The sequence below is a fragment of the Nycticebus coucang genome, chromosome 16 (assembly GCF_027406575.1).
Source record: "Nycticebus coucang isolate mNycCou1 chromosome 16, mNycCou1.pri, whole genome shotgun sequence".
Lineage (NCBI taxonomy): Eukaryota > Metazoa > Chordata > Mammalia > Primates > Lorisidae > Nycticebus > Nycticebus coucang.
This window is the reverse complement of record NC_069795.1, coordinates 95,633,574-95,651,672: the sequence shown is the minus strand read 5'-3', so window position 1 is coordinate 95,651,672 and position 18,099 is coordinate 95,633,574. Positions and strand designations below refer to the sequence as shown.

The 18,099-nt window shown below is 39.9% G+C and overlaps 1 protein-coding gene across 4 annotated transcripts in view; it reads right to left on the bottom strand.

The window, feature by feature from the left end:
* Nucleotides 1-105: 105 nt before the first annotated feature.
* Nucleotides 106-18,099, bottom strand: part of MRPL47 (mitochondrial ribosomal protein L47) — a 22,327-nt gene continuing 4,333 nt past the window's right edge. For all 4 annotated transcript variants that reach the window (XM_053564787.1, XM_053564786.1, XM_053564789.1 and 1 more), the window contains 5 exons: nt 17,729-17,789; nt 14,240-14,336; nt 6,713-6,843; nt 4,627-4,722; nt 106-267 (listed from right to left, as the gene is read on the bottom strand). In XM_053564787.1, coding sequence (XP_053420762.1) covers nt 144-267; nt 4,627-4,722; nt 6,713-6,843; nt 14,240-14,336; nt 17,729-17,789 — 509 coding nt within the window. In that variant the 3' untranslated portion in view covers nt 106-143. The remainder of the gene's footprint in view (nt 268-4,626; nt 4,723-6,712; nt 6,844-14,239; nt 14,337-17,728; nt 17,790-18,099) is intronic.

The window sequence follows — 18,099 nt, the reverse complement described above, 5'->3', positions numbered from 1 at the left end:
CTGTATTAACATTTATAGTAACTGATAAGTCACTCAACTAAAAACACAAAGTTTCTTTATAAACCACTTAGGTACACATTTACTTTTGTATACAGACCATTATGTAAGAAAGACAAAATGGTAAATTCAAGAGTTCAAACATCTTAGGCAAGACTTGATTTCTGGGCTTCAGAAAGATGTGGAAACTTCTTCTGAAGAAATTTTTCTTTCTTTTTCTCCAGACTTTTCTTCCGTGTTCTGATGCGGGCTTCCTTCTCAAATCTCAGTCTAGAATTACAGAAGTGTTAACAGCAGTTTATACAAACATATTTCCTGTTATACAGTGCTGTCAAAATAATGTTACACATCAATTACAGAAAAGCCTTATACATGCCAGTCTTTGTATCTGATGTGTTATGTGTATTATTAAATTTGAATAATCACCATGTAAACCTACACAAGTCAGGAGACAAATGTGTGGGGCAGAACCTGTGGCTCAAAGGAGTAGGGCACAGGAGACAAATGTGAACTTAGAAGCACCTGAAACCCTATGCCTACTGTCCTTCCTATTTCCTGATGGGAAAGAGTGTTCAGATCTTGTAAGCCCGTTAACAGATTGCACCTGAAGTCCAATCCTGGTAAGACTATCTTCCTTCCTTCTTTCAGAAACACTAATTTTATTGAACACATTAGATTTTTGACAGCCTTGAGATTATACAGTACTGACTCCAGTTTATTTCTTGTACAGAGAATAAAACCTTGCTAAGGCTCTCTAAATAAATTTGTTTCTACACATCACAGTCCCAGAACATGAGGCATATGTGCCTCAACTAAATTATCTTCACCTCTAGGGTCAATGTGGGAATTGTCAAAATTGGAAATGATAAATTCATGGATGCCAAACCTCTATTATATTTAAACTGGTACTTTAGGGCCAGGGATCTCAGCACTTTGGGCTGTCAGAGAAGGAGGATTTCTGGAGACCACCCCTGTCTCCACAAAAAACTTAAAAATTTGGGTTGGACACAGTGGCTCACACCTGTAATTCTAGCACTCTGGAAGGATAAGGCGGTGGACTGCCTGAGTTCAGGAGTTTATAAGACTAGCCTGAGCCAGAGTGAGACCCTCACCCACCTCCACCCTGGTCTCTAAAAATAGCTGGTGGTGTGGTGGGCACCTGTACTCACAGCTACCTGGGAGGCTGAGGCAGGAGGATCACCTGAGCCCAAGAGTTTGATGTTGCTGTGAGACATGTTTATATGTAGGCATGTTTACAGAACAATGCAACTAAAGAGATGTACTAAATAACTGTAATATGCCAGGGCTGTGAGAGACGTCACAGAAATAAAAGCACATGCATAGATATAGAAAAAAAGACAAAGTCAAAATGAGATTAACCATTCTATTCATCAATTTTCGTTCCTATTATATTTTGGCCATTTTTAAAAAAGTAAACTCATTTTGGGCGGTGCCTGTGGCTCAGTGAGCAGGGTGCCGGCCCCATATATGGACGGTGGCGGGTTCAAACCCAGCCCCGGGCCAAACTGCAACAAAAAAATAGCCGGGCGTTGTGACGGGTGCCTGTAGTCCCAGCTGCTTGGGAGGCTGAGGCAAGAGAATCGCCTAAGTCCAGGAGTTGGAGGTTGCTGTGAGCTGTGTGACGCCATGGCACTCTACCGAGGGCAATAAAGTGAAACTCTGTCTCTACAAAAAAATAAAAATAAAAAATAAACTCATTTGGCTCAGCACCCATAGCCCAGTGAGTAGGGTGCTGGCCACATACACAGAGCCCAACCCTCCTGTTAAACAACAATGACAACTGCAACCAAAAAATAGCCAGGCGTTATGGTGGGTGCCTATAGTCCCAGCTACTTGGGAGGCTGAGGAAGAGAATTGCTTAAGCTCAAGAGTTGAGGTTGCTGTGAGCTGTGACGCCACAGCATTCTACTGAGGGCAACAAAGACTATCTCAAAAAAATAATAAAAATAAAAATAAAAAAAAATCTGAAATAAAGGTTTGTTGGGCTTCAGAATATTCAGAAGGGAGTGGCACCTATGGCTCAAAGGGGTAGGGCACCGGTCCCATATGCCAGAGGTGGCGGGTTCAAGCCAAGCCCCGGCCCAAAACCATACACACAAAAAAATAATAATAAAAAAATAAAAAAGAAGAGCTTATTAAAAAAAAAAAGAATATTCAAAAGATAATGCCACATTCGCTGAAGGTAAAGCTAAAAAAACTAGTTTTAAAGGTAAGATCCTTAAGAATATGTAAAAGCCTGTAAAATGTATAGGATTGATAAATTCCTATACATTATTTTAAGTCATTTATATCTTCAATTTATATACTAAAGGGGGGAATAAAATGCACAACACTGGAGGGAAAAAACCAGCCAGTGCAGGTCAGATCTCTTCAGAAGTTCAGCAGCTGAACTAGGTCTTAAATGTGAGTAAGTGGGAAGGTTTAAAAGCCATAAGAAAAAAAGAAAAGGGGGAACATGAGTAAGATACATTTAGGAAACAGTTGAGAGTTATTTCAATGAAAGGTGAATAGACGAACTTGCGAGAACAGGGTGGGGAAGAATTTAGATTTTATCCTGTAGACAGAAGCCCACTGTTTGCTTTGCTTTTTAAAGATGGGATTGTCTCGGGCAGTGCCTGTGGCTCAAAGGAGTAGGGCACTGGCCCGGAGGTGGGGAGTTCAAACCCAGCCCCGGCCAAAAAAAAAGATGGGATTGTCTCTAAATTGCCTAGGCTGGTCTTGAACTTGTGGGCCTCACGAATAGCTGGGGCTACAAGTGCATAGCCATTGCACTCAGCTACTATTATGTTTTTGAATAGCACTGCTTTGATAAAAAGGCTTCTAGCCAGGAAGCAGTATTTGAATAGAATAGAGTGAGGAAGATGTTCAGTGATTGAATTTGATGAAGAGAGACTGAACTATAGTAGAGACAAGGGGAGACCACAGAGCCTGCAGACATTCTGCAGGAAGAACTGAATCAAGGACTGACCCAATCTAGAACCCTGGTGTAATGCAAAAGATGACTGACTTAGTGCCCGTGTGGACAGGTACTACAGACAACATGAGGGTAGGGAGCGTTTCAGTGCGGGAGATGAACAATTTTAAATGTTATTCTAAGTATACAAAACACTTTGCACTCCATCCTGTGTATACTGTTTTAGAAAAGCTTTTTGTTGGCTCTGCGCCTGTAGCTCAAGCGGCTAAGGCACCAGCCACATACACCGGAGCTGGTGGGTTCACATCCAGCCCGGGTCCGTCAAACAACAATGACGGCTGCAACCAAAAAATAGCTGGGTGTTGTGGCGGGCGCCTGTAATCCCAGCTACTTGGGGAGGCGGAGGTGGGAGAATCGCTTGAGCCCAGATGTTGGAGTTTGCTGTGAGCTGTGATGCCACAGCACTCTACCCAGGGTGACAGCTTGAGGCTCTGTCTCAAAAAAAAAAAGAAAGAAAAGCTTTTTGTTTGGCATGGAAATAAGCTTTTGGGGGAGAAAAGCAGTATTTGAGTGACTCTTGCTGAAAGTAGAATGTCTTATCCATGGTAACTATTAAAAGCTGTGCTTTCTGTGCTGCTAGTTTTTCTCATACCCCTTTCCAGCTGCTCTTCTGGCCTTGACTTCTGACTTCTAGCAATAACGAAGAACCCTGTGGCTTCCCTACCCTGTCTCCCTCTGCAGTCATTATGATGGAGTTAAGCAGCACCTTTGCCCAGGAAACCATAAACGTGCAATTCTTTTTCTCTCTAACTGTAGTTCTGGGAATTCAATTTTCTCTCTGGTTTCTGTTTGGATGTGGATCAAGTGTTTTATTTTTATGAGACAGTTTTATTTTTTTGCTCAGGCTGTGATGCAATGGCATCATCATAGTTCACAGCAACCTGAAACTCCTGGGCTCAAGCAATCCTCTTGCTTCAGCCTTCCAAGTAGCTGGGACTCTAGGTGCCTACCATCATGCTCGGATAATTTCTTTTATTTTTAGTAGAGATAGGCTCTTTGTCTTGCTCAGGCTAGTCTCAAACTCCTGGCCTCAAGCAATCCTCCTGCCTCACCCTCCAAAACTGCTACAATTACAGCAGTTATGAACCACCATACCCTGCCTGGATCTAGTGTTTTAAAGTAGCTCTTTTTAAATATTTTATAATTATCAGCTAGTGATTCACTGGACCACTTCACTCCGCTGCCTTAAAAGAAGCTCTATGTTCTTTCTATTCAATGGTAAACCTAATACAGGAAAAATCTGCTATAGGAAATACTTGGAGATTTCACAGGATACTGTGTATTACATTCAGAAATAATGCCAGAGACTTCTTTCCTCTACCTATTTCTTCTGCCTAGAAATAATATGAGCACACATTTAATGCAACTGAATTACTTGGACCTTCATTTTAACATTATAGGAGCATTTACATATAGGTAGATGAAGAAAAAGGCAATAAAACTTTTGAAAGGATATACACTATAATGTTAACAGTGGCTATTTCCAGATGGTGAGATTACATCTGACTTTAATTTTCTTCTTTTTCACCTGACTTTCCTATTACTTATGTCATTTCTTTATGTCAAAGAAAGTGTAACATAAACCATCTCATACGAAGATATTACATCTCATTATTAAGAGTACTTGTGCTCACCTGACAAAACGTTCCACATAAGGCATTGCAAAGAATCGTTTCTTACGGTATCTTTTATTTAGGTACCAAGGTATAGGCCATTGCTTGAATTTGTGCCTGCCAAGAAAGCAAAAAATTAAAAAGAAACATTTACTACATTTCCACTTTCTTCACTGACCTCAAATGTGTTAATCTAAATTAAAATTAGCAGAAAATAAACACTTATAGTGAGATGTTTTGCCAACTTCCTTTTTTTCTGTGTTGGATTAAATGATTACCAACAGCACAGCTAATCCCCTGAAGCTGGCTCCAAGCAGATGCAGCACAAACTCCATTAAAAGACACTATCCTTGGGCAGCACCTGTGGCTCAGTGGGTAGGGCGCCAGCCTAATATACCAAGGGTGGCAGGTTTGAACCCAGCCCTGGCCAAACTGCAACAAAAAAATAGCTGGGCATTGTGGTGGGTGCCTGTATTCCCAGCTACTCAGGAGCCCGAGGCAAGAGAATCTCCTAAGCCCAAGAGCTGGAGGTTGCTGTGAGCTGTGATGGCACAGCATTCTACCGAGGGCGATAAAAAAAAAAAGACATTATCCAATGAGTAAGTGAATTAAGTGGGATAATGTCCAGAGTACAGGGGAAGGTCTCTAACCACTCAAAATGATGTCACCATTTTGCTGGCTGAAATTTAATATTCTAAAGATACTAGGCCAGGCGCAGTGGCTCATGCCTGTAATTCCAGCACTCTCGGAGGCTGAAAAGGGTGGTTGCCTGAGCTCAATTCGAGACCAGCCTGAACCCAGAGCGAGACCTAGTCTCTAAAAATAGCCAGGCATTGTGATGGGCACCTGTAGTCCCAGCTACTTGGGAGGCTGAGGCAAGAGGATCACTTAAGCCCAAGAGTTTGAGGTTGCTGTGAACTATGACGCCACAGCACTCTACCAAGGGTGACAAAATGAGACTCTGTTTAAAAAAAAAAAAAAATTCCCGTAATTTGGCCTAGGTCTTATCCTGATGGCAAGGGGAATAAACTGAACTGGTTCATGTGACCTTATTCCCGGAAAAATTTTTAACAGTCCCAGGTTCTCAAAGGGCAGAGAGTGTGGGTATGTGTTCTGAAGTTATTAGCTTCACAGGTTTTTATAATCTCCTGAAATTACATGTGTACATATACATTCTCCTGGGGAAATCATCTATAACTTTTATCAAATTCTTGAAAGGATATATGATTCCTTCAGATTAAGAATCACTGTAATAAAGAACATATAGATAACTGAATCACAGGAATGAGATGTCTCGGCTGGTGTCATTTTTACCAGATAAAGCTACGTTTATTCATATCCTGCTATTCCAAAGTGGTCTGGGAGCCTCTTCTTATATTAAATACATCATCAATGTATCTCATATGGTGAAAGTTTTTTTTTTTTTCTTTTAAGACAGAGCCTCAAGCTGTCACCCTGGGTAGAGCACTGTGGCATCATAGCTCACAGCAACCTCCAACTCCTGGGCTCAAGTGATTCTCCTGCCTCTGCCTCCCAAGTAGTTGGGATGACAGGCGCCCCTGCCATAACGCCCGGTTATTTTTTGGTTGCAGCTGTCACTGTTGTTTGGCGGGCCCGGGCTAGATTTGAACCCGCCAGCTCAGGTATATGTGGCTGGCGCCTTAGCTGCTTGAGCCACAGGCGCCAAGCTGGTGAAAGTTTTCTTAAAAGATACTGGCAGAGGGCTGGGTGTAGTGGCTCACACCTATTATCCTAACACTCTGGGAAGCTGAGGTGGGAGGATCACTTATACTCAGGAGTTTGAGACCAGCCTAACCAAGAGCAAGAAAGCCCGCCTCTACAAAAAACTGAAAACTTAGATGGGCATGGTGGCACACACCTGTAGTCCCACCTATTCAGGAGGCAGAGGCACGAGGATCACTAGAGCCCAAAATTTTGAGATTGCTATAAGCTATGATTAGACCATTGCACTTTAGCTGGGGTGAGAGAGTGAGGTCCTGTCTCAAAATAAATAAATCAATAAATTATTAATTTTTAAAAAGACACTGACAGGGGAATGAGGCATGGGATCTCCACTCTTACAAGAGCCACAGTTTAAGTTATGTACCAGATGATCCTTCCAAAGATGTCTCTTCTCCAAGCACCAGGTCTAGGATACTCTTGACCAGTCTGAAGAAGTCTTAGAGAATCCTCTCTCTCCTGGACAACTTTATCTAATGCATCCATGGAATCTATTACCTGAGAATGGATAATATATCCAATTATAATTCTCATTTAACACCTAATCACATCCCAATTATAATTCCCATTTAACAATCTCCTGTAACAAAATTCCAATGAAAGGACATATAAAGATTTATGCTACATTGTGACAGGCAACTGTAGTCCCAGCTACTTGGGAGGCTGAGGCAAGAGAATCACTTAAGCCCAAGAGTCTGAGGTTGCTGTCTACCGAGGGTGACACAGTGAGACTCTATCTCAAAAAAAAAATTATGCTATAGAAAATCTATGTTCAATATTTTTGCCAAAGAGCCACTCTATCAAATATTTCTTAAAAATGTTTCTGGCACAAGTATGTACACATCGGTGTACCCCTTTTACTACTTTCTATAATTTTTAAAATGCTCATAATTCCTTAAAATGAAAATCTATTTAGATGAGATTTTCATATACTAGTTTTGTTTGGAATAGGATACACTTGTACAGATTCCTTCTGAAAACCCAATTTGACTCACACAATTTCAAAACTCAGTGAGCTAGTAAGAAGTAATAACAATTTGCTATTTTTGTGATATTAAAAACCATGTCTTGGCTTCAACCAATCACGGTGTTCCTCGTATACAGACACAGATATTTTGGGCTGCATGGCAGCTGTTGCTATTCGAAGGAAAGGAATATCAAAGGAATTATATCTGGATACTAATCTCTAAATGTTCATCAAAATGCAAGATGATACTACTAAACTTCTATTTATTGTTCTCTTTAAGATTTCTAATTGTTTTATAATTTATGCAGTAGTATGTTAGAGTAATATTTGTTTACAACAAATATTCATATATTGGGAATTGTAATGTCAGACAAGCCAAACTTTCTCATAGTTCTAAATAAATTCACACAAGAGAACCATTTTGTATTTTACCCCTGAGCATCACAACAGATATCAAATACTGCATACACATATTTGGTTCTTATAAGAATCCTCAAAAAAAGTGCATATTAGCTTATAAAAATAATTCCCCAAGTAGCTAGGAGACCTGAAAGAGATGCAAAGCCACAAATTTAGATACATGACTTCATAATCTGTTCATTCAGTTCATACTCAGCACTTCCCCAACTGCACTCAAAGCTTACTCACCTGTCTTCTTCTATATGAATTTCTACAAAATCCTTAAGAAATAAAGGTAGGCCAAACAAATCCTAGTTTGAAGAAAGATCAACTTAGGAAAGTGAAGGGAGCACACTGGTAAGGGCTTAACGCAAAGGTCTCTAACATTTAGAAATCTGTAATCAATCTGGCTGTTCCTCACATTAATCTGAAAATAAATGAATAAATGAATACATACATACACACACATGGCTAAAGAATTGGCCAAGCAAGGGCAGGATTTTAGGCTCCTAACTAAAATCTATTGTTAGCTTACAAAGATAGAAAGTTAGGGCTATTGGCCAATGCAGTGGCTCACACCTATAATCCTACCTAAGCCTAGGTGCTTGAGCTCATGAGTTCAAGACCAGCCTGAGCAAAAAGTGAGACCTCATCTCTCCTAAAAATAGACAAACTGAGGCAAGAGGATCTCTTGAGCCCAAGAATTTGAGGTTGCTGTGAGCTTTGATGCCATGGCACTCTACCCAGGGCCACAGCTTAAGACTTTGTCTCAAAAAAAAAAAAAAGGAAAAAAGAAAGTAAATGGTGCCTCAGCACCTGTAGCTCTGTGGCTAGGGCGCTGGCCACATACACCAGGGCTGGCAGGTTCGAACCCGGCCCAGACCTGCTAAACAACAATAACAACAACAACAACAACAAAATATAGCCAGGCACTGGCTGAGGCAAGAGACTCGCTTAAACCCAAGAGTTTGACGTTGCTGTGAGCTGTCACACCATGGCACTCTGCTAAGGGCAACATAGTGAGACTGTCTCAAAAAAATAAAAAGAAAGAAAGAAAGTAAATGGGTATATTCAAATGTTTATGCCACCAGCTGTGAAGAAAAATCAAAAGTATCAATGAGATACATCTTATTCAAAACAAGTCAACCTCAAATAACCTTTTTTCTAGTTTATAAGTTTCTCAGAGCCCCAAGAGTGTTAGCTTGTATGAGAGAGAATACAATTCTTTTTTCCCTTTTTCATGCAGTTTTGGCCAGGGCTGGGCTTGAACCCCCAACCCCTGGTATATGGGGCTGGCGCCCTACTCCTTGAGCCACAGGTGCTGCCCATTTTTTTTTTTTTTTTTTGAGACAGAGTCTCACTTAACTCTGTTGCCCCAGGCCACAGTGCCGTGGGGTCATAGCTCACAGCAACCTCAAACTCCTGGGCTCAAGAAATTATCTTGCCTCAGCCTCCCTCGTAGCTGGGATTATAGGTGTGCACCACCAGGTCTGGCTAATTTTTCGAAGAGACCAGGGTCTCACTCTTGCTCAGGCTGGTCTTGAACTCCTGAGTTCAAGGAATTCACTCCCTCACCTCCCGGACCCGTGGCCTCTGAGGTTGTTAAGATTATAGGTGTGAGCCCCAGAGGATACAAAATCAATGAGATTGTATTCTAAAGTCAAGAGCACACATTTCCATTTGTAGCCAGGAATTAAATTTAGAGACCAGTCCTTGAAACATTTTTTAAATAAGATTCAAAAACATATCTGTAAAATTATAATCAGTTGTTTAGCATTTGCCTTGTTTCAGTATTTCAAACACAGAGGGACTAAGACAATATCACATATTTATGTGATCAATAAATACTAACACTGTGAAAAGCACATATAATCTGGGTTTTTTAAATCTCAAATGGGTACTTAATTACTTTAGTTACAATTCTAATAGAATTGCAAAGTTTCTCCCTCAAATTTAATATTACTCTGTAAATAAAATTTGTCTGTAATATGCTTGAACTGGTATCAACCCAAACCAGTCGGTGGGGACCTGTAATCCCAGCTACCTGGGAGGCAGAGGCAAGAGGAGCACTTGAACCCAAGAGTTACAGGGTTGCTGTGAGCTATAACGCTAGGGTACTCTACCAAGGGCAACAAAGACACCGTGTTCAAAAAAAAGAAAAATCACATCCCAATTAAAATTCTCATTTTCTCTTTTACTCTTCCTTAAACAATTCTAAGTCTGCAGTTCTCAATATCTTACATTGAGTTATCTTTAATATCTTATATTAAGAATAATTTTTTTCTTTTGCTTAATAAAGTTTCCCCAGTATGAAAATTTGTCACAAAACACTGAGAGTTTGAGGCTTAAAAAAAAATTATGACCATGTTTAGCTTTGAATATATATACAGCAGAAGGAGGAGTTAATCTATTATCGAAGTTCAAAGATCTTGTAACAGCACAATTATAGCAAAACTTTATGGTCAAGTAAACAATTTGTTATTTATAATGCATTTTTACTTTGTCAATGTAATTTAAAAAGTCTCTAAAAAAGTTTTTCTTAATAGCAGAGTTAGGAAACACACCTGAAAATAAATCTCATTACTTTATAAATGTTCCATCGCAAGAACACCTTACAAAGCAGATCTTAGCTTATAATCATATCGTTTCTCCATTAAAAGAAATCAGGTTCCACTGTTAAATGGATGATTTCAGGGCTGGGGCTGAGAAGGCCAAGATGAATCCAGAACATCAAAGAATGACCCATCAAAGACTGATGAGGACCCTCAAAAGAAGTCACACTGCCCAAACTGAAATTCCCAAGTCTGCATTGATAGAATTCATGAATGAAGACACAAAGAATGGGGAGAAGGGAAAGCAGAGAAACAGAGAAGCCAGCTAATAAACGTAGAAAATCACCATCCAGCAAACACTGCAGCAATAATCGATTCAGAAAAGAATCATCACTGGAGGTGCGGCGCCTGTAACTCAAGCAGGTAAGGCGCCAGCCACATACACCAGAGCTGGTGGGTTCGAATCCAGCCTGGGCCTGCCAAATAACCATGACAACTCCAACCAAAAAATAGCCAGGAGTTGGGTGGTACCTGTGGCTCAAAGGAGTAGGGCACTGGCCCCACATGCTGGAGGTGGCGGGTTCAAACCCAGCCCTGGCCAAAAACTGCAAAAAAACCCAAAAAAATAGCCAGGAGTTGTGGCGGGCGCCCAGCTACTTGGGAGGCTGAGGCAAGAGAATTGCTTAAACCCAGGAGTTGGAGGTTACTGTGAGCTGTGATGCAATAGCACTCTACCCAGGGGCTTGAGGCTCTGTCTCAAAAAAAAAGAATCAATGAGTGAAAGTGAAGAAGTTATAGGATATTTATATAGTCTCTAACTATCACTACTCCATAGAGTGGAAAAAACTAAAAGACCACCTTAATCAAGTTATTAATGCTAATATCAATAACAGAAAAAAATCAACATCCTGTACACCTCCTGATATGATGCACTGTGACGAACAAGGCATTGCTTATATGATATTCCTGACAATCTTACCATGAGAAACATCACACACAATGAAATTGATGGGTTGGCCTGTAGTTTTCAAAAGAGGAGAGAGACCAGGTCTCCACATTAAAGGAGATTAAAGAGACGCAAAAACTGAAAATACGTGATCCAGGACTTTCTTTGACCATAAAAGACATTATTGGAATAACTGTAAAATCTAAATAAGATCTATATATTATAGGTAATAATAGTTTGTCAGTGTTAATTTCCTAATTTTAAAAATTATACAATGGTCATATAAGAGAAAATCCTGTTTTTTAAGGAAGCATACAATTAAGTTTTTAATGGATAACAGGACATGATGTATACAACTTACTCTCAAATAATTAAGAAACAATAGTATGGAGGGGCGGTGGAGGCACAGAATAATGCAAATGTGGTAAAATAATCACATGAGAATCTGGATAAGGGGTAGATGAGAATTCTTTGTATTACTCTTATAATTTTTCCTCTTAGTCTTGATACATAGTATTACATTAAGATAAAGTTAAAAAAAAAGTTACAAAGCTTATCTTTCACTAAGTCAGAATAACCTCCATAATTAAATACTTGATGTTGTATTCCATACGTATTTTTTTACTTTCTCTAGGGATATTATATCCTTCCATCTTAAAGGCAGTGTGGCAATTATGGTTGTAACTAGAGTGAGGAAAAGAAACTAAAGTTGCTGTGGTTAGGCAGCCAGATTAACACTATTACAAATGAGTTCTGTTCTCACTGATTTTCTAGGGCACAGAAAAATCAATGAAGAGTTGAGCTTGAAAGCAATCTACGAAAAAACTGTATGAATCTAACTAAACAAAAATAAAGAACTTCCACATAGAAAAAATATCTTAATTATATTTCTTAAAAGAGGCAGATCCACATACTGATATGGAAAGATATCCAGGGCTCGGCGCCTGTGGCTCAAGCAGCTAAGGCGCCAGCCACATACACCTGAGCTGCAGGTTCAAATCCAGCCCGGGCCCACCAAACAACGACAGCTGCAAACAAAACATAGCTGGGTGCTGTGGTGGGCGCCTGTAGTCCCAGCTATTTGGGAGGCAGAGGCAGGAAAATTGCTTGAGTCCAGGAGTTGGAGGTTGCTGTGAGCTGTGTTGCCACGCACTCTACCCAGGGCGACAGCTTGAGATTCTATCTCCAGAAAACAAAAAAGAAAAATAGCTGTGCGTTGTGGATGGTACCTGTAGTCCCACCTACTTGGGAGGCTAAGGCAAGAGAATCGGTGGAGCCCACGAGTTGGAGGTTACTGTGAGCTGCGATGCCACTGCATTCTACCCAGGGCAAAAGCTTGAGGCTCTATCTCAAAAAAAAAGAGAAAGATATCCAAGATACACTAGGGAGGTGATAAACACAAGTTTAAGAGGAGTATATACAGTATAACCAATTTTTTTTGTTTTTTGAGACAGAGCTTCAAACTGTCACCTTGGGTAGAATGCTTTGGCATCACAGCTCACAGCAACCTCCAACTCCTGGGCTTAAGCGATTCTCTTGCCTCAGCCTCCCAAGTAGCTGGGACGACAGGTGCCCGCCACAATGCCTGGCTATTTTATGGTTGCAGCCATCATTGTTGTTTGGCAGGCCCGGGCTGGATTCGAACCCACTAGCTCAGGTGTATGTGGCTGGCGTCTTAGCTGCTTGAGCTACAGGCGCCAAGCCAACCAAATTTGTTATAAAATAATTAGACACACTTCCACATGTAAAAAAAATTCTGATGGATAAACAAGAAACACATAAAACTGATTACCTTGGAGTGAGAATAGGAAGAACAAGGGATTTTTATTTTATTGATGAAGGAAACCTAATTTGAAAATAACTAATCTTTCTGGGGCGGCGCCTGTGGCTCAGTTGGTAAGGCGCCGGCCCCATATACCGAGGGTGGTGGGTTCAAACCCGGCCCCGGCTGAACTGCAACCAAAAAATAGCTGGGCGTTGTGGCAGGCGCCTGTAGTCCCAGCTACTTGGGAGGCTGAGGCAAGAGAATCGCTTAAGCCCAGGAGTTGGAGGTTGCTGTGAGCTATGTGATGCCACGGCACTCTACCGAGAGCCATAAAGTGAGACTCTGTCTCTACAAAAAAAAAAAAAAAAAAGAAAATAACTGACCTTTCATAACTATGCAAATATGTTAAACACTACTAACTGTAAATTTAAAAGATAGTATATTTTACGTTAAGTGATTTTTACCACAGTAAAAAATTGATTTAGTTGGCGAGGAAGTGGCTAATCAGATCTAGAAATGTGAAGTGGTATGATTGTAAGAGGGACTTTACCTAACAATTGCAATCAGTGTAACCTGGCTTATTGTACCCTCAATGAATCCCCAATAATAAAAAAAAAAAAACAAAAAAAAAATAAAAACTAAAGTTAACAAACCTTGTAAGAAACAAATCAGAAGGAATACAAATGTAATCGATAATTACTTCAACACTGCATTATGTATAATTGCATAAAATTAGAAAGGAACATCTAATAACACAGTTGGCTGAACAAATTATGGTTTCCTGCTATCTAATATACTGTATGGTGTGAAATATTTATTAATATTTTGCTTATTGTTTATTGTTATTCCACCAACTAGAATAAAAACTCCTTGAGAACAAAAAAAAAAAAAAAAAAAGAAATGTGAAGTGGTGCAGTTCTTTAGAAAACACTTTGGTGGTTTCTTAAAATGTTGAATGTGGATTTACCATATGACCCAGCTATCTCCCTTCTAGTTATCTATTCAAATGAAAACATCTGTCCACACGTACACTGGGGGTGCAGGCAGGAATGAAGAACAACTAGAGGTAGGCTTGAGGTTTCTTTTGGGGATGATGGAAATGTTCCAAAATGAGATAGCTGAAATGGTTGCATAACTCTACATTTACTTAAAATCCAACAGAAATAGAAAAAAAAAATGTATTTGACAGGAAATACAGGAACCACATACTCACTCCATTTAGCCTTTACCCTGCACTCTAGTCCCCAGCCTCTCTTGTCTCTTACCTTCTCTAACCGCTCTGGACTTGGCATTGGCAATCTCTGCCGCTTGGCCTCCTGCTCTAGGGTTAAGAGCATGTTTCTTTCTTTCAGTAGGACATACCTATAAGCAAAAAATACAAAACTTGTGGGGGCTATGTTAATACAGTTGTGATTTATAACATCAAAATTAGTCTATATTTGCAAGTCATTTATTTTATTATTATTACTTTTTTTTTTTTTTGAGACAGAGTCTCACTCAGTTGCCCTGGGATTGAGCACCTTGGCATCACAGCTCACAGCAACCTCAAACTCCTGGGCTTAAGCATTCTCTTGCCTCAACCTCCCAAGTAGCTGGGCCTACAGGCGCCCGCCACAGCACCCAGCTATTTGAGGTGAGGTTTCACTCTGGCTCAGGCTGGTCACAAACCTGTGAGCTCAGACAATCCACCCACCTTGGCCTCCCAAGTACTGGGATTACAGGCGTGAGCCACCGCGCCTGGCCTACTTGCAAGTCATTTAGAAATCTCAATACACAGAATATCATTACAAAGAATAATCCTTGATACAGAGCAGTATCTTTGCTTATCCAATTTGTTCAATAAACTTTCCGTGAGCCACAAAATTGTATCAAGTGGTAGGAGAGTTACAAAAAAACATAACATATTCCTTACACTCCAAATGGACAAGGAAGATGAATGATATTTGCTGAGGACCTGCTCTATGCCAGGCAGCGTGTTTAGCACTTTACATACATTATTTAATTCTCACAACAACCTTTTGAGGTTGGTACTATTTCCACTTCCTAAATAAAGTAAGGCAGAGAGAAGTAATGTATTCTGGGTCACACAGCTAATTCAAGAAACACATCCATTTCACTTTTACTTTACCATGCTGCTTCTGAAACCACAGTGTGATGCATGTAGCATAGTGTAACAGCACCAGAAGAATTAAGTAGGAAATACTTCTAAGATGATAGGGAAAACTCTAAACCCTCTTCTAAGATGACAGGGAAAGCTGAGTAGTGCAGATGGAATGTGCTAGGATGGAAGGGTCAGCAAAGCAAACATAATTTGCTTTGGGGACTGAGCAGCAGGGCTAAAGTGAAGATAGGCTGTCTAAATACATCTGGTTGAGAATCAGAATTATAAGAAAGGAAATAAATGTACAGGGCATTGAAAATGAGACAAGGGAAATGGAGCATTTTATACTAAGGAAGAAGACAATTTTAGGGGGAGGCGTGACAGAAGGTTGTGTGGATGGTTTGTTCAGACATGATGAATGCTGAAAGGGTCCTAAGTATCCTTTTACTAATACCTCATGGTAAGCAGTGCTTTAATATAACTTATTTTTCTAAAATGAATAAACATAATATTAGTGATTTTTATAAACACTTTGTAATTCTTTAATCTGCCATGAAAGATAACCCTTTAAGTCAGGGGCAAAAAATGTAAATGCCTACTAGGGTGCCCAGACAGTTGACAATCATGAGTGACATAGCACAGTGAAAGAACAGCAGGACAGTATGGAGAAGTGGTGTGCACTGCTTCATCTAGAAGGGACAGTTACTAAAAAGACCTGCCAGTTATTGCCACCAAGAAATGCAGTGCCAGTGTGGTCAAATCACAGGTCTGATTATTCAAGAAAAGCCAGAAATCCTTATTTTGTGTGTAAAATTTCCTGATTTTCGAAACAAGTACAGTCGACCTGGGAGGCTCCACACTTTGCCAGCTGTGTGCTTACCTCCAGATTCACCTTCTGTAGTGCAAAGGCATTTTCCTGCCCCTCCTGACCACTGCCAGAGGCAGAAATACAGGTCTCAGTTTCCAAAAGGAGCTTTTAAAGAGATGGAAAACATTTCTGCCATTTTTTTCATGCCACTTCCTATTACTTATTCTCCACTCTCAATTTTACATATCCATATCTATGGGAGAAGGGGCAACGTAGTCTTGAGCTGGTTCCCACTGAATTCAGGTGATGTTCTAGATGGAAGTTTGTACTCATATATACATGTCATTGTAAAACTGTGGCAGGACATGTGTAACAACATCACCAAGTGAAAAATCATAAGCAACAATTGTAAAGGTGAGGATTGACTGTTGTCTTATATATAATGTCTGATATGGGGCTGAGCTGGAGAGAAACAGAGGACCTCAAAATACAGGAAACTGTCAAGGTTTAGCCTTTAGCAGAGATGGGACAGTAAGAATCATCAACTGTAGGTGAATGATAATAGGTCCTCTTTAAAAGCTCTGTGTTTCGCTTATGTTCAGGAAAAAACTCTATTTTGAGATGAATAGTCTGCCATTTTTCCTACTTGCCAACGAAGTAACAAACTTCCCTTTCCTTCTTCTCAAAAAAAAAAAACAACCCAAAAAAACAAAGTACAGTCCACACAAACATATCTTTGGGTGAAAGTCAATTAAAGGTCAATTAAAAGTGTAACTCTGGCCAGGAGTGGTGGCTCATGCCTGTAATCCCAACATTTTGGGAGGTTGAGGCAGGTGGATTGCCTGAGCTCACAGGTTCAAGACCAGCCTGAGCCAGAGCAAGACCTCATCTCTAAAAATAGCTGGGCGTTGTTGCAGATGCCTGTAGTCCCAGCTACTTGAAAGGCTAAGGCAAGAGAATTGCTTAAGCCCAGGAGTTTGAGGTTGCTGTGAGCTATGACACCATAGCACTCTACCCAGAGTGACAAAGTGAGACTCTGCCTTTTAAAAAAAAAAAAAAAGTATAACCCTGCCTTAAGTCCTTTCAACCTTCTGTAACCATCAGGAGAAACTGCCAAAAAAGTCCACCTAAATTCTCAACTAAATGTTCTGCCCCACATGCCCTAAAGCAAATAAGCTAAAGATTACAGACTATAAAAAAGGCAATAAAAATGAGGAAAGTCTAAGTATGACCCACTAATCTCCATTTCATTAGTTTACAAAAACTCCTAGTAGAAAGGTGTTAGTATGACCAGAAGCAGTTACATTTCTAAACTGCCAACTATTTTGAGAACTATGATACAATCTAACCTCTGCCATATGTATAAAATCTTTCACAGTCTTATATCTTGCCCACAGTACTATAAGATAAATCACTCAATTTCTCATATCAGATAAAAATAATATTTTTTTGAGACAGGGTCTTGCTCTGTTGCTCTGCTTGGGGTAGTGTACAGTGGCATGGTGTCATCATAGCTCACTGCAAACTCAAACACCTGGGCTCAACCAAACCTCTTGCCTCAGCCTCCCAAGCAGCTGGGACTACAGGCCTACACCACCACACCCAGTTAATTTTTGTATTTTTTTTTTTTAAGAGATGTGGTCTCACTCTTGCTCAGGCTAGTCTTGCTCTTATTCAGGCTGGTCTCCAACTCCTGAGCTCAACTGATCAGCTATTCTCAGCATCCCAGAGTATTAGGATTATACGCATAAGCTACCATGCCCAGCCCAGATATAAAGGTTTTACCTTCTTGTTATACTATAACTGTTTCAATCACCTAAATGTTAATGTATTTTGTATACTTACCAAAGTTTATGTAAATCTTCATTACTTTTGTTCCTTAACTGCTGGCAGGTCCATGATGCTCCTATAAATGATAATTCATAACCTGAAATAACGTTTCTAGTTTTATACCCCTGGCAAATTACTTGACTTTAATAGCTTCATTATATAATGTAACATATAATTACAACTAACCTAAATAACACACATGAAAATATTAGTAACAAATAGCATTCAAAAATGTTAGCATTAGTACAGAATGCATTCTCACACCCTAATGACATAAAATTTCTATCATTACAATTTTAATTATCACTAAAAAATGAAATAGAAAATAAATCCTGAACTTCACTTTTTTTTTTTTGAGACAGAGTCTCACTTTGTCACCCTTGGTA